Below are 14,179 nucleotides of genomic sequence, written 5' to 3' on the forward strand. Positions count from 1 at the left end.
GCTTAAAATTCTCAGAATATGACAAAACAAAGTAAGCCCCAAAGTGTATTAGCAATATTAAATCTACTGTAGACAGAAGTACTTTAGAATGAAATAGCATCTTCAGTGATATTACTTATTATAGAATAATGCTGCAAGTACTTACTAGGTGGCTTTAGCACTGCCTTGAACTGTAATCGTCAGGATAGGTATCCAAGCTCCTCGGTACTCAAACGCTGGCAGCAGAGTGACACCTGCACCAATGCCCACCACCCCTGAGTTAGCTGGTGCTGAGGCTGGGCCACCAGCATTGTTGTTCCCTGTTAGGGAAGGAGGAAAAGCAAGCATACCAACTTATTCCTTGATTACAAGTCAACAAATCCCAGTGTCTATTCAGACTTAAAGATTCTGTGCTCTCAAGTGTGATACCTATAAATGACATCTGTTGACTCAGTTTACCCAGAGTCTATTTCCTTTATATAACCACTTAATTTTTTAATCTAAAAGTTACTAGCTAATGCCTAGGTAGGCAGTAGCTCTGCTGGTAAAGCATTTGTCACACAGGCATGAGGACCTGAGTTTGCTCTCCAGTGCACACAAATGTATACAGCTCTCCAGTGCACATAAGATGTGTATGTGTGTTTTAAAATGGTGGAAGTTATAGTTTATACTCAAACTCACAGTAAATGAAGAAAACATGCAACTCAACAGAGAAACTCCAACATGAGTAACTGATGGATACACAAAGTAGTGCTTGATTTCGCTCCTCAATACCCACAAGGATCTTGTGGCTCGGTGATACACACATGCAATCCTAGCACTGGGGAGGCAGAAGCAGGCAGATCCAGCACCCTGCTAGCCATCCAGATCACCTAATCAATGAGCCCCAGGTCCTAGTGAGAGAACTGTCTCAAAACACAAACTCCTAGTAAATGACAATCAAGGTTGCTCTCTGGCCTACACATGTGTGCATGCACATGACCTGTGCTTGCACATACATGAACACATACAGTTATAGGAATAAACAAAAACACAAATCTCTTTTAATATATTTTACAAAATTTATATTTTATAAAAATATGAACCTCAAAATATTCAGGTGGTTTAACTTTGTATAGGCACAAACTTCTCTCATAACACTGACTACTGTAAACCAAGGGAGAAAGTGAAGGCAAATATGGCGATGACAACATTACCAGCTTGGTTGGCTGCAGCAGGATTTCCAGTAGGAGGGACAAGAAACAGAGACTGGATAAAAGACCCCAAGGCGTTCACAATGTCTCGGAAAACCTTGGTGGAATGTTGTTTCATGTCATACGACTGACAGAAGGACCTGCAAAGTAATTTTAAACATTTCTGGGAAAAGCATTTTAATGTACTATTCACATTTTAAAAGGAGTAATATTACTTAATATTTACAATTCCATATTTGGTATCATTCTTTATGCCTGAGTGGTTTCTCTAATTTGGGTTAGAAACAAAGATTTGTTTGACAAAGGTCATCACAAAGCAAAAAAGAAAAGAAAACGGTGGCTGCACTTGTTTAGTAAAAGATGGCCCACGACCTGTGTGTCTGACCTCTCCCAGGTCATCCTGAGCTCCCACTGGTGCCTTCATGCACATAAACGCACATTCTCTTTGGTAACCATCACTAATCCTACACATAAGCACTGAGCTCCTCTTAACTGAGCAACAAGGTTACCAGGCTGGTACAGGAGTCCGGCTGCGGCTTTACCTTAACAACCGAGGCTGCACACAGAGCCTGTGTATCGACTCCACGGCAACGGCTCGGAGCCACTGTGGCTTATCTGCATCCAAAAACTTCACCAGAAGGGACAGAAATATTTCACACTCAGTCACCTACAAACAGCAGATTTTAAAACATTTGAGTCAAAAAGAAATCATAATAATGTCAAATCATCTTAACAGTAACTAGAAAAGGCAGAACTAGTTCAGCAGAAAACAACCACAGCTTTTCTCTAACTATATACCTAAAATACTAATGATCTGCTAAAACCCTTATTTTCAGAAAACATGGTATATCATCTTGCCATCTCTAGTCGTACAAACAGCTAAGAGACGTACGATCTAACCTTCAGTAATACGGCACATGTGTGCTACGAAGAAAGAGGCAGCTGGCGTTGTGCTGGTTTAACTACACTCCTGTGCTTGAATGTTTGGCCCACAGGGCATGGCGCTATTAGGAGGTGGCCTTGTTGGAGAAGTGTGCACTGTGGAGGCAGGCTTCGAGATCTCATATAAGCTCAAGCTACACCCAGTGACACAGTGTCAGGCTGCTGCCTCAGATCCTGATGTAGAACTCTCAGCTCCTTCTCCAGCACCATGCCTGCCTGCCAGCTGCCATGCTTCCCACCATGATGATAATGGACTAAACCTCTGAAATGGCAAGCCAGCAACAATTAAAAGTTGTCCTTTAAAAGAGTTGCATGGTCATGGTGCCTCCTCACAGTAACGGAACCCCTATGACAGGTATGATGGTACAGGCCTATAATCCCAGCCCTCAGGAAGGAGAGGTAGGAGCCAGTCTGAGCTACAACAGGAAGATTGTGTCTCAAAAAACAAAAGAGAACAGAAAAATCTATTTTAACTGTGGGCTCAGTCTGTGTGATGACACTTCAATTTCTTGTATTCACTTAGGTATGCAAAGAGAACTAATATGTGCCTGTCACTTAGCTTCACTCTGAGCTACTGGAAAGGATGACCTAATGGACAGCATGGTTCTTAAGGGTAGTGGTTCTCAAAGAGGCTGTTGAACACTTTGGAGTTCCTGGAGATCAGTTATATAAGGGAATGTATGTGGTCAAATGCATTTTCATAAGAATACTATTATGATTTGTTACTTTCAGTGTAGTAAGACTTGATCTGATAGTACAAACACAATAGCGTTAGAACACACACACACACACACACACACACACAATTCTAACATATATACATCTATTTTATCTAAAAACAACTGATGCTTAATTTCCACTGTTAACTTGATTGAAGGAATAAGCACCTAGGGCATTCCTGAGGTCCATGTTTGAGCACATCTGTGAGGGTGCTCTCAAAGAGTAAGACTAATAGGAAGGACAGTTCACCTTGCATGTGGGTGACACCTCCAACAAAAGCTGGGGTGGAATACAAGGGGAAGATGGAGGAGGCCTGATGCCACAGGCATGATCTGTCTGCTTCCTGGCTACATTCCCCACAACCATGACATTTCTGCCTAATGCAGGCCCCAAGTAATACGATCAGCTATCTAAGAACCAAAGCCTTTAAAACCAGGAGCCAAGGAGTAAGTCTTCCCTCGCGTAAGTCCATAGGTCGGGTACTCTGTCAGAGAAACACGAACGCATAAAATTGTATATAAAAACATGCCCAGAAATTAATACTTACCAAAAGACTGTAAAACTGCTTGATCAGAACAGACACCACTCTCAGTAAACGCATGCAAATAGGAAAATATGGTTTTTCAACTGGTGCTGGAGAAGATGAAGTACCGGAGCCTTGTCTGAACTTTATATTTGGTGAAAAGAGCTTGATCACAAGTGGACACACCCTTTCTTTGAGGAGAAAACTGAATTCTTGATGCTATTTGCAAAGGAAAAAAATTACCAAGTTTGTAGTGATACTTCTAAGAACTTAGATTATCATAAATGATCTAAATTAATGAGTTTTTCTTGTAATATAAATACATTCTGGTTACATCTTTCTCTCCTGTGCTTGCTACGCCCCTCCCCATCTCACATCCTGTTCCTTACACATCTCTTTCCACATTCACCATTTCTTGTTCGCTTTCCAAAGATTTTAACTAGCACTGTTTGTGCAATCTGGCACCACCTAATTGATCTAGTTGATGACATGAAATCTGAAGGATTAAAATAATAAAGTGTATTTGAAGTTCACCATTAAATGCAGATTAAGCCTGGTATTGTCACTAAAGTGAAGACTAGTCATCACTATCAATTATATGTAATTAATACTTTCAAACTGAGTACGATTGTAAGATATTTCACTATTGGGTAAGACGCTTGCCCCTTTCCCAGAATCTGATAGTTGCCGATATATCAACAGTAAGTGGTACTGTCTCATGAGGCCCTTTGTATAATTTACAAAGAAGTTTGAAATTTGCACTGTTCTTAAATGGATTAAACACAAACTAGAAATGTTTCAAGAAGTTTAAAAATTAATGTATATTTTAAAAAGAGAACATACATGATTTTACAAGTTTTAGTTTCCATTACTAAGAACACAAGACTATAAAGCATTTAAAATAAAAGAAGTAAAAACTTGATTAAAAAGTATAAACAAGCACAACTATTTTACATGTTAGGAACTCTGTAAATAATTGTATAAGTTTATTTGGAGTCACTGTGAGTCAGGTGAAATCCTTAACTTGCTAATCTTCCATCAACATCAGCTGAGTAGTCTGAGTCATTCTCATGGCCATCTCCCCTGTCTCTCCCCGAAGCCTGGTCCTAATGAGAATGAATGGGAATCTGTAATGGGGTAGGAAGTGGGGTCAGGACACAGAGACCTGTAGACAGGGGAGGCTCCAAGAATCAACAGGTGACCCCAGCTGAGACTCACAGCAGTAGGAGATGGAATCTGAAAAGGCCCCTCCCTGGAGCCAGGCAAGCAGGAACCCCAGGTGAGTGATAGGGACACCAACCCGCCCACAAAACTTTCCACCCAAAATTTATCCTGTCTATGAGAAACACAGGGATGGGGGAGATGGAGCAGAGACTAAGGAACTAGCCAAGCAATAACTAGAGACATCCATTCCATGGGCAAGCCCCAATCTCTGACATTATTAATGATACTCTGTTATGTTTGCAGACAGGAGGTTAGCATGGCTGTCTTCTGAGCTCTACCCAGTAGCTCACTGAAACAGATACAGAGACTCACAACCATACATTAGATGGAGCTTAGGGACTCTTATAGAAGAGTTGGGGGAAGGAGATAAGAACTCCTCAGGAAGACCAACAGAGTCAACTAACCTGAACCCTTGGAGCTCTCAGAGTCTGAACCACCAACCAAAGAACATGCATGGGCTGGACCTAGCATGTCCCACCCCTGCACTTATGTAACCAATGTACAGCCTGGTCTTCATGTGGGTCCCAAACAACTGCAGTGGGGGCTGTCCCTAAAGCTGTTGCCAGTCTGTGGGATGCATTCTTCTAGTTGGGCTTCCTTGTCTGGCCTCAGTGGGAGAGGATGCTCCCAGCCTTGCATCAACTTGATGTGCCAAGTTGGGGAGCTACGTGGAGGAGGGTCTGTACTCTCTTAGAGGAGAAGGGGAGGAGAGGTAGGGGGAAGGACTGTGGAAGGGGGTGACCAGGAAAGGGGACATCAATCGGGATGTAAAGTGAAAAACAAAAAACAAACTAAAAAGAATAGTCTCACTTTAGTGACAATATATGGCTTAAGTCTGTATTTAATGATCAATTTCAAATATATTTTATTATTTTAACCATTCAGATTTCATTAAAATCATGAAAGAATCATTTTAAAAAGTCATCCAAGTTAATAATTTAATGTTACAGAAAAGTAAGCAAGTTACAGGCAATTAATTTGCTCAGTAACTACCTATTAAAAACAAACAAACAAAACCAGAAGACTGTGTTCACTAATCTCATTTTCTGGAGATGAGCTAATAATCACTACTAACTTCTGATGTATGCTCTTATATTTTTTCACATATATTTCAATGTATGTGTTAATTCTTCCCATGTAAAATGGAATAGTAAGAGTGATCTAAACTTGATTCTAATATTTGTGTCAGTTTCTTTTACTACCAAATAAAAACCATGCTTGAGTACACTTGTGACACTTGTCAATCACACTGCCTGAGCTTTCCATGGTGCGAGATCAGCACCTTTCCAATGTGCCTGCTGGTACACTCAAGCACATCAGGTGGTAAGCACTTTACTAAGTGTGCCCTAGCACACTCGAGCACACAGGGTGATGAGCACCTTCCTAAGTGTGCACTAGCTCTCCAGCCTTCCTCTTTCTCCCTCCAAAGATTCCACCTTCACTCAGTGTTTACACCTGATTTCCCGTGACTATGAAATCCTTGGGACAAAAAATGAGGGAGACACGGTATCTGTTTTCCAAAATCTGGCTTAAATTCAGTCTCATGGTTTGTGCTATTTTTGATCAGAAAATTGAGACCATTACTATACACAGTTATAAATGAAAAGTGCACGCTAATTCCTATAGACTTTGAAGTATTTAGTTTTTCCTATTCCTCATTCCACACTCTAGCATAATTATTCTTCTCTATAGTCTTATGAAAATGTTATCTTTCTCTTCAGTCTGAAGGATTCCTTCAAGTATCTTCTCTAGTAGTAGCTTAGTGGTCATGAATTCTTTTAGTTTTTAATCATAGATGTTTTCTTTTTCCTTCAATTACAACAGATAGTTTGGTTGGGTATAGTAGTAATGTGTGCTGGTAGATTATTTTGAGAACTTGAAATACACAATTATGAAATAATGGCTTTCATGGATTCTATTAAGAAATGGCTTATTTTAGGTGCCGGAGAGATGGCTCAGTGGTTAAGAGCACTAACTGCTCATGCAGAGGACCCAGGTTTGATTCCTAGCACCCACGTGGTAACTAAAAACCATCTGTAACTTCAGTTCCAGAAGATCAGACATCCTCTTCTGGCATCCATGAGCAGTGAATGCATGTGGTGCACAGACAAAACAACCAGAGAGTTACCATAAACAAACATGGAGATGAAACAACCAGAGACGTTGACAAAAGAAAACAAAAAAAAAAACAGCATATTTTCACACATCTTTCTTAACTCCATAGCTTGGGGAAATTTACCTAAATAAGTTTCTAAGATTTACTCAATATAAACTTTTAAAATGTTGGGGGTAATTACAAAAAAATAAATCAACATTAGACTGATGTTTTTTTCCTTACGCCTATAACCCCGGCCCTCAGGAGACTGAGGTAGGTGCACATGGAAAAGCCCTGTCATAAAAGAACAAAACACCATCAACCACACACCCTCAGACAAGCAAGTCACACAAAGCAGCTTTGGTCTGAAGCCTGAGGCACACCCACATCTTCTAATATGGAGGAATATATGTTGGTTTCTTGACAAATATCTGGTAAAACAACTTTGTGACAGACTAACGTCGATTGGCTTACTTGTAAAAACACTTGTGGAAAATCATTAAGGACGGACTCTAGCAACTCAAGGCCGAATGTCCGAGTCATTTCCGTCATGCCTACTAGCCAGTAAGGGGCGTCAGCATTAACCAACTGACAGAGGTCCTGGGAAATTAAAAAAAAAAAAAAATCAAGAATCATGTGTTATGATAACATATGCGTTCCACAACTAAGTTTATAAAACAAAAACAAAGCAAACCTCTTTTTCTTAAAAAGTAAGCATTAGCAATTCCAATTTTTACAAATTACACATTGAGAATTTAGTAAACCTCTACAGAAGTATGTAACTATAGACGATAAACAGCTATAGGCAAGTATTAGTGTTATCTTAATGAGGAATAAGCTTTTAATTTTACTATACTTAAAATGACTTTCATGCCAATCGATGTAAAAGCAGACATTTCTATATCAAACACATTAAGTAGACTGCAAATCTATTTCTTAAACATTTCTCATTGAAGGAACATTTTTGTAGGATTTGTCATCCTTAATACACCTATTTTTCTAGTTTTGAGTTTAACTTCACTTCCTTAAGGTGGGTCCCAACATTTTATCATGCTAGTTACGTATACAGTCGACACAGAAATCTTTGTTCAATCTTTTAGGATTACTTTAATATAATACTAATACTTTTAATTTTTATGCAATTTTGTGCATTAAAATTACAACTAACATGAATTCTACAGTAAAACACCTGCACAAGCTATATGTTACAGGAAGAATTTCTGTCAACTGAAGTACCTGGAAGAGCATATATGCGTCTTTCGCACAGGGTCTCAGCGTGCTGACAGACCGTCTGTTACTGTTTCCTTGGATCAGCACTGGAGGGTCTATATCTGCAAAACATGCCAGAAACCAGAGTTCAGAATGACCTTTTTCCAAACCAAATGCTATGTTTAAAAGTCATCCTTTTATATAACCACGGTTTCTGTTTGAAGAACCATGTCTTCAAATGAGATATCTTTGTATAAAAACAGTAACAATTGCTCATTTTCTTACACCTTAACAAGCTTACTATTTTTATTGCATACTTGATTTTCCCAGTTTCTTGTTTTGCAGCTTTTATCATGTGATCTCTGAATCTGTATAAAATAGTAAATGTAAAGCTTACCACTTAGCCATTTTCTCTGCCCTTTACCACATGCAAAGGATCTGCCACGACTGCTGTCAGCCATGGGTTGCATCGCCTAAGAATCAGCTAGAACGGTTTCTCCTGCTGAGCCTTTGTTAATTAGTAGGAAAGATCCCACTCTTTGGGCTGATGACATGGAGGGTGGGCAAAGATGCCTGACACCAAGCCTGAGGACCTGAAGCTCGTGATGCCCAGGATGGACATGGTGGACGCTAAGAACTGATTCTCACCAGTTGTCCTCTGACCTCCAACGTGTGCTGTGGTACATACTTGTATACATACATACATATACACATAAACACACACATACACAAAGTGTAATAATTTTAAAAGACACATTCTTTGTAAAGTATAGCAGCGTGTTTTAAAATCAGTATTGATGTAATAAATAAATGAAAACTGTTCTTGGTAATTTTTTCTGTATTATTAAAATAGAAAGCAGAAAATGGTATACTAGCCTTTAGAGAAACTTGGGAAAAATACTACTCCAGGAATTATACAAGGTTATGAATATAAGACATTTACAGTAGGAAAGTGTCCTGTGCTTAGTGTGACTCTGAGTATCCCTGATATTTATAACAACTACAACTGTACTCATACTTTTCCTCAGAGGAAAAATGCAGGAAACTCATGTCCCAGTTCCAGTAGGAACATTCTAGCAAACCAACAGTGAAGATGCCCATCTAAATGCAAAAACTTTTATCAACAGTCAGCTCAGGAAAGACAAGGTAATTATTAGAGGATGCACAACAGCCATATTTCCCAGTATTCCACATTTTACCAGCATCCCACACAAACATCAAGTTAAATGAGTCATATGGAACACCAAGGGTTAAGAAAAAAGATGCACGACTGAAAGGGAAAAGTAGCTAAGCATTTTCAAGGCAGTAGATGGTTCCACAGGTAAAGGTGCCTGTGGTCAAGCTAGCTGACCTGCTCGGTCCCTGGGATGAAACTGAGGGAGAGCATGCAGATGTGCTGTGCTAGGCCTGCCTGCACACACCTAAACACACGCACATTTTCTTGCTTGAGCAAAAGAGCCAGGTTGTTCACAGCTGTAGCACCTTAGGATCTTAGCCAGAGCGGGTGGGAATATCATTTGTCATCCGACAGAGTTACTACTGAAACGTTCCTATGCTGAGAAACTCTCCCAAGTTACAACATGTTGAACAGCAAGTATCTGTAGAGTCTCCAAAAGAACGTTTCTAACTTAAAAATAATTCTAAATCACAAAGAAACAGCTCATTATAATCAGAGTATTTACTAAAATGTGAAAGACTAACATACACCATAGCTTCCGATAGATGCAGGCAAAGATTCACATGAGGAGGCCTATGCGTGGGGATTTAACTCTCTGTGGTGACCCGAATAGTGGAAAGCACAACTGGGAGGCACTCAAGACAGCTCTAAAACCAAATGCTACACAGGATCTAGCAGGAGCATGTCAGGATTAGAGCACAGCCACACCATACAGTCCAGCTATTAAAAGGTAAACAGATAAAAGAACACCACAAATATTCATATTTACAAATAAAATATATGCAATATATTTTGTTAAATTGTGAAATTATCATCCTCAATGGGGAGAATCTATACACATGTTAAAACTTAATATGGAAAAATGAAACATCTACTCAGTGGTAAAATAGTGAATCATTTGTCTGTCTGTCTGTCTGGGTTTTTGAGACAGGATCTCTCTGTATGTAGCTCTGACTGTCCTGGAACTTATAAGACCCACCTGCCAAGTGCTGGAATTAAAGGCAGATGCCATCATGGCCAGCTGAATAATTTATTTTTAAATAGCTGTCAACTTTTAAATGTCATATGGTGTGGTGGTTTGAATAAGAATGGTCCCTATCCACTAATGTGCTTGAATACTTGGCCATAGCGCGTGGCAGTATTAGGTGTGGCCTTGTTAGAGTAGGTCTAATCTTTTTGGAGCAAGTGTGTCACTGTGAGGGCAGATTCTGAGGCCTCATATGCTCAAGCTATGCCCAGTGTGTCACAGTCTCCTTAGCTGCCTGCAGACCCTCTCAGCTCCTCCTGCTCCATGCCTGCCTACACTGCCACGCTTCCCGCCTTGGGCATACTGACTGACCCTCTGAACTGGAAGACAGCCCCAGTTAAATGTCTGCCTTTAGAGGAGTTGCTGTGGTTATGGTGTCTCTTCACAACAATAAAATTCTAATTAAGACATATAGCATGTGTACATGTACATGTGTATATATGTATTACATATGTACACACACACACACACACACACACACACACACACACAATAACTGCTATGGTTAATGCTGACTGTTAACTTGACAAGATTTAGACTCACCTTCAAGGACACAAGCTCCTGGGCACGCCTGTGAGGGAGCTTCTAGATTAAAGTGAAATGGAAACCTACCATAAATGCACCACCGTTCTGTAAACTGGGATCTGAACACAGCATCTCTCTCTGCCTCCTGACTACGGTGCAGTGTGCAGTCGCCCTCCACTCCTCTCATATACCTTCCTCCGTATCCCCTCAAATGAGGAATGGAGATAAACTGTCCCCTCCTTGAGCTACTTTAGTCAGAAAATTCACCAAGCTAACAAAAATGAAAGGAACTTCGCACATATATAAACACCAAAACCTACCACACTTACATATACATATCTGTACACATGAATGCATGCATTTATGTGTGTGTGTGTATGTGAGAGAGAGAGAGAGAGAGAGAGAGAGAGTGTTTTCAGGCATTTTTGTGAGTGTTCACAACAGAAGGAGACGGCTGTCAGCCTTTACCTCTGTGCCTGTCATCTTCAGCAACCATCCTCTCGAAGACAACAGTTACGACCTGTCGGACTGTAGCAGCAGCCGTATTATTTGTAATATTGTCCTTTGTGAAGTGGAGTCGAAAACAAAGAACTATTGCCTAGGAAAAAATTCCTTAACATGAAGTGAAACTGAAGAGCAGCGTCTATCCGATGAAACGACAAGTAAATAATCTGGTTCAATTAGACATTAATAAAATAAAATAAAATATTTATTTTTTATAAATATTTTTATAAAATAAAACCACACAAATCCTCAGGTTTCAAAATAGTTCAGTCTCAGTAAATACATTGCTATATAAGGCTAGCTAAGATACTTCAAAATACTTTTTTTCAAATATACTTCATTTAATGTATATGTGAGTGTGTAATTTTTTCCCAGAATGACTTGCTTTAGACCTAGCAAGTATTCATGTTTGTTGTATCACTAAACACTTAGAGAAGTACTGTATAAGTTGCTAAAAATACAAGTGAAAGTACACTATTAGTGAAGAGTGCCCCACTTTTCTCTTTAAAAAGCATCCTTAGTAAGGAAACGTGCACATGCTGAGTCGTACTCCTTAAAGGCACACAATCCCATGAGCTCTGCCTGTGCAGAAGGATGCGGCAGTGGAGCACACCGCAGTGGTGCCGCACTTCTGCCCCCCCCCCCGCCCCCACCGTGCGCTTCTCACACACCTCTGCATTCATATCCTCTCCTGAACCACGGAACTGTCTCAGTTTCTTACTACTGACCACTCAGCATCTTCTACAGTTTTATATAAAAGATTCATTCATTACGATTTGTCTGGCATCTTTCATTTATAACCTATGCATGGAATTTGAGTGTGCTGCCTGTGTATCGGTATGAGTTCCCTTTTTATTTCAGATGAGACTTAGGGTGTGGCTATGCTACCATTTCTGTTGACGGACATTTGGATAGTTTTCCGTTTGCTGGTCCTCTGAGTAGGCCGCTAGGAACATTCAAATCTAAGTCTAGAGAAGACAACACTTCCCTTTGCACTGGCGTAGGAATGGCATGGCCAGGTCACAGGGAAATACAGGTTAACTTTTAAAGAAACTGCCGGCTTCCCAAAATACATCTACGGTGCTGTAATTCTGGATGTGTGTGGATTTCAGAGCCATTCCATGTGCATTCACTATGTGGACGGTGGCATTTGTAAAGGTTAGCTGCTCTGACAGGCAGTGACAGACAACACTGACGTTAGCTCTCGGTTCACTAGCCTCTTCCCACACACCCACTGTCAGAGGCTGCAGTTCCTCAAGTGTCTTTAGAGTTGTTTGTCCAATCTCCATGTGGAAAATAGTACTTTAAAGAGTTCCTTAGAAGCACACATGTGTCTTATGTCAGATTGCTGCAATTGTTCTCCTTTACCCTGTGACTTATTTTATGGTTCATGGACCACAAGATTCAAGCTCTAAACGGTTGCATACACCACTATCATAAAGATCTAAAAGTTTAATAGTTTGAAACAGTTGTTACTGTCGGAAGAAATACGAAATTCTGTGCCTTATCAACTCACCAACAGTTTTAAAGGAATTATTTTTCATTTTATGTTTGAGTTTTTTGCCTTCACTGCCTACATGCCTGATGCCTGAGGGGGCCAGCAGGGGTGCTGGCTACCAAACCCAGCAAAAGCATACTTTTTGTTTGTTTTGTCAAGACAAGGTTTCTCTGTCTTGACTATCCTGGCTATCCTGGAACTCACTCTGTAGACCAGGTAGGCCTTGAACTCAGGTCCAGCTGCCACTGCCTCCCACGTGCTAAGATTAAATGCATGAGCTACCGTTAGTGCTTTTAACCACCGTCTCTCCAGTGCTCTTATGTTTAGTTTTTAAGTGACACGCCCTCTAACAGAAAAATTACATTTCAACTTTAAAAAAGTGTATTATGTTGTTATACAGAAGTCTTTATGTTGATCAATTTTGTATTATACCTTTGTACTTGAATTTCATTGGCCAATACTTCATTTTCAACTAGTTAGCATACTAAAATAAATTCCATAATTACTTCCTTCTGTATGTATGTGCAGGAGTGCATATGTGAGTGTTTGAGTTCAGGTGCCCAGTGTGCATGGTGGGTGTGTGAAGGCCAGTACGGTCCACCTGGTGTTTGAGACTGAGTTTCTCATGGAGCCTGCCTACCTGCCTCCCTCCCTAGTATAGACTGGCTTACAATGGTCCACAGGGGCCGACGAGTGCTTTAACTTAACACAGTTAGAGGAGCCTAGGAAGGGAAAAACCCACCGGGGAATTGCTGCCTTAGTCGGCCTATGGGCAAGTCTGTGGTCAGTTTCTTGATTAGTGGTTGATATGTAGGGTCTATCCCACTGTGGGTGGGTTGTATAAGAAAGAAAGCTGAGCAAGCCAGCAGACAATACTCCTCCACGGTCTGTTTCGGTTCCTGCCTCAAATGTCCTTGATGATGGACTATAACCTGTCAGCTCAAGTACGAGGGGTCCTCCTGTCTGATCCCACCATGATTTGTGAGCCAGCATACCCTTGGTGCTAACCCTTTCAGAAGGGTTCTAGAGAAGCAACTCAGGTGCCCATGCTTGTGAGCAAACACTGTGCTGACTGAATCATTCCTCAAGCACCAGTTCTTTTTCTTTAGTATGAAAATCGTAACATTTTATATATTTTAAATATATTTATTACAAGAATAATTGGATAGCAAGAAAGCAGATGGAACTGCACACGAACACTGCACTCACAGACAGGGCCTGGAAGGATGAAAGAGTTGTCGTGCTCTAAGAGCACCAAGGTGACATCTGAAGGGATGGCCATACAGACCCACGAGACCCTGCAGACTGAGATTGTAGACATCTCACTTCTATGAGAACTATCCTCCCTAAGAGCACAAACATGAAAAAACGTTGGCCATGGTAGCACACACCTTAATCCCAGCACTTGGGAGGCAGAGGCAAGCAGATCTTTGTGAGTTTGAAGCCAGTCTGGTCTAAATAGCAAGTTTCAGGCCAACCAAGGCCACATATTGAGACTTTGTCTCCAAAAACAAACAAACAAACAAACAAACAAACAAGTTCAAAATACTCCTAGAGAATAAA

The 14,179-nt window shown here is 40.5% G+C and overlaps 1 protein-coding gene across 3 annotated transcripts in view; it reads right to left on the bottom strand.

The window, feature by feature from the left end:
• Mon2 (MON2 homolog, regulator of endosome-to-Golgi trafficking) overlaps window positions 1-14,179 on the bottom strand; it is a 78,696-nt gene that overhangs the window by 44,636 nt on the left and 19,881 nt on the right. For all 3 annotated transcript variants that reach the window (NM_001040176.3, NM_001414945.1, XM_063263503.1), the window contains 7 exon segments: window positions 146-299; window positions 1,176-1,312; window positions 1,715-1,839; window positions 3,382-3,576; window positions 7,151-7,276; window positions 7,913-8,007; window positions 11,083-11,212. In NM_001040176.3, coding sequence (NP_001035266.2) covers window positions 146-299; window positions 1,176-1,312; window positions 1,715-1,839; window positions 3,382-3,576; window positions 7,151-7,276; window positions 7,913-8,007; window positions 11,083-11,212 — 962 coding nt within the window.

Source organism: Rattus norvegicus, chromosome 7, assembly GCF_036323735.1.
Source record: "Rattus norvegicus strain BN/NHsdMcwi chromosome 7, GRCr8, whole genome shotgun sequence".
In the NCBI taxonomy this organism is placed as follows: domain Eukaryota; kingdom Metazoa; phylum Chordata; class Mammalia; order Rodentia; family Muridae; genus Rattus; species Rattus norvegicus.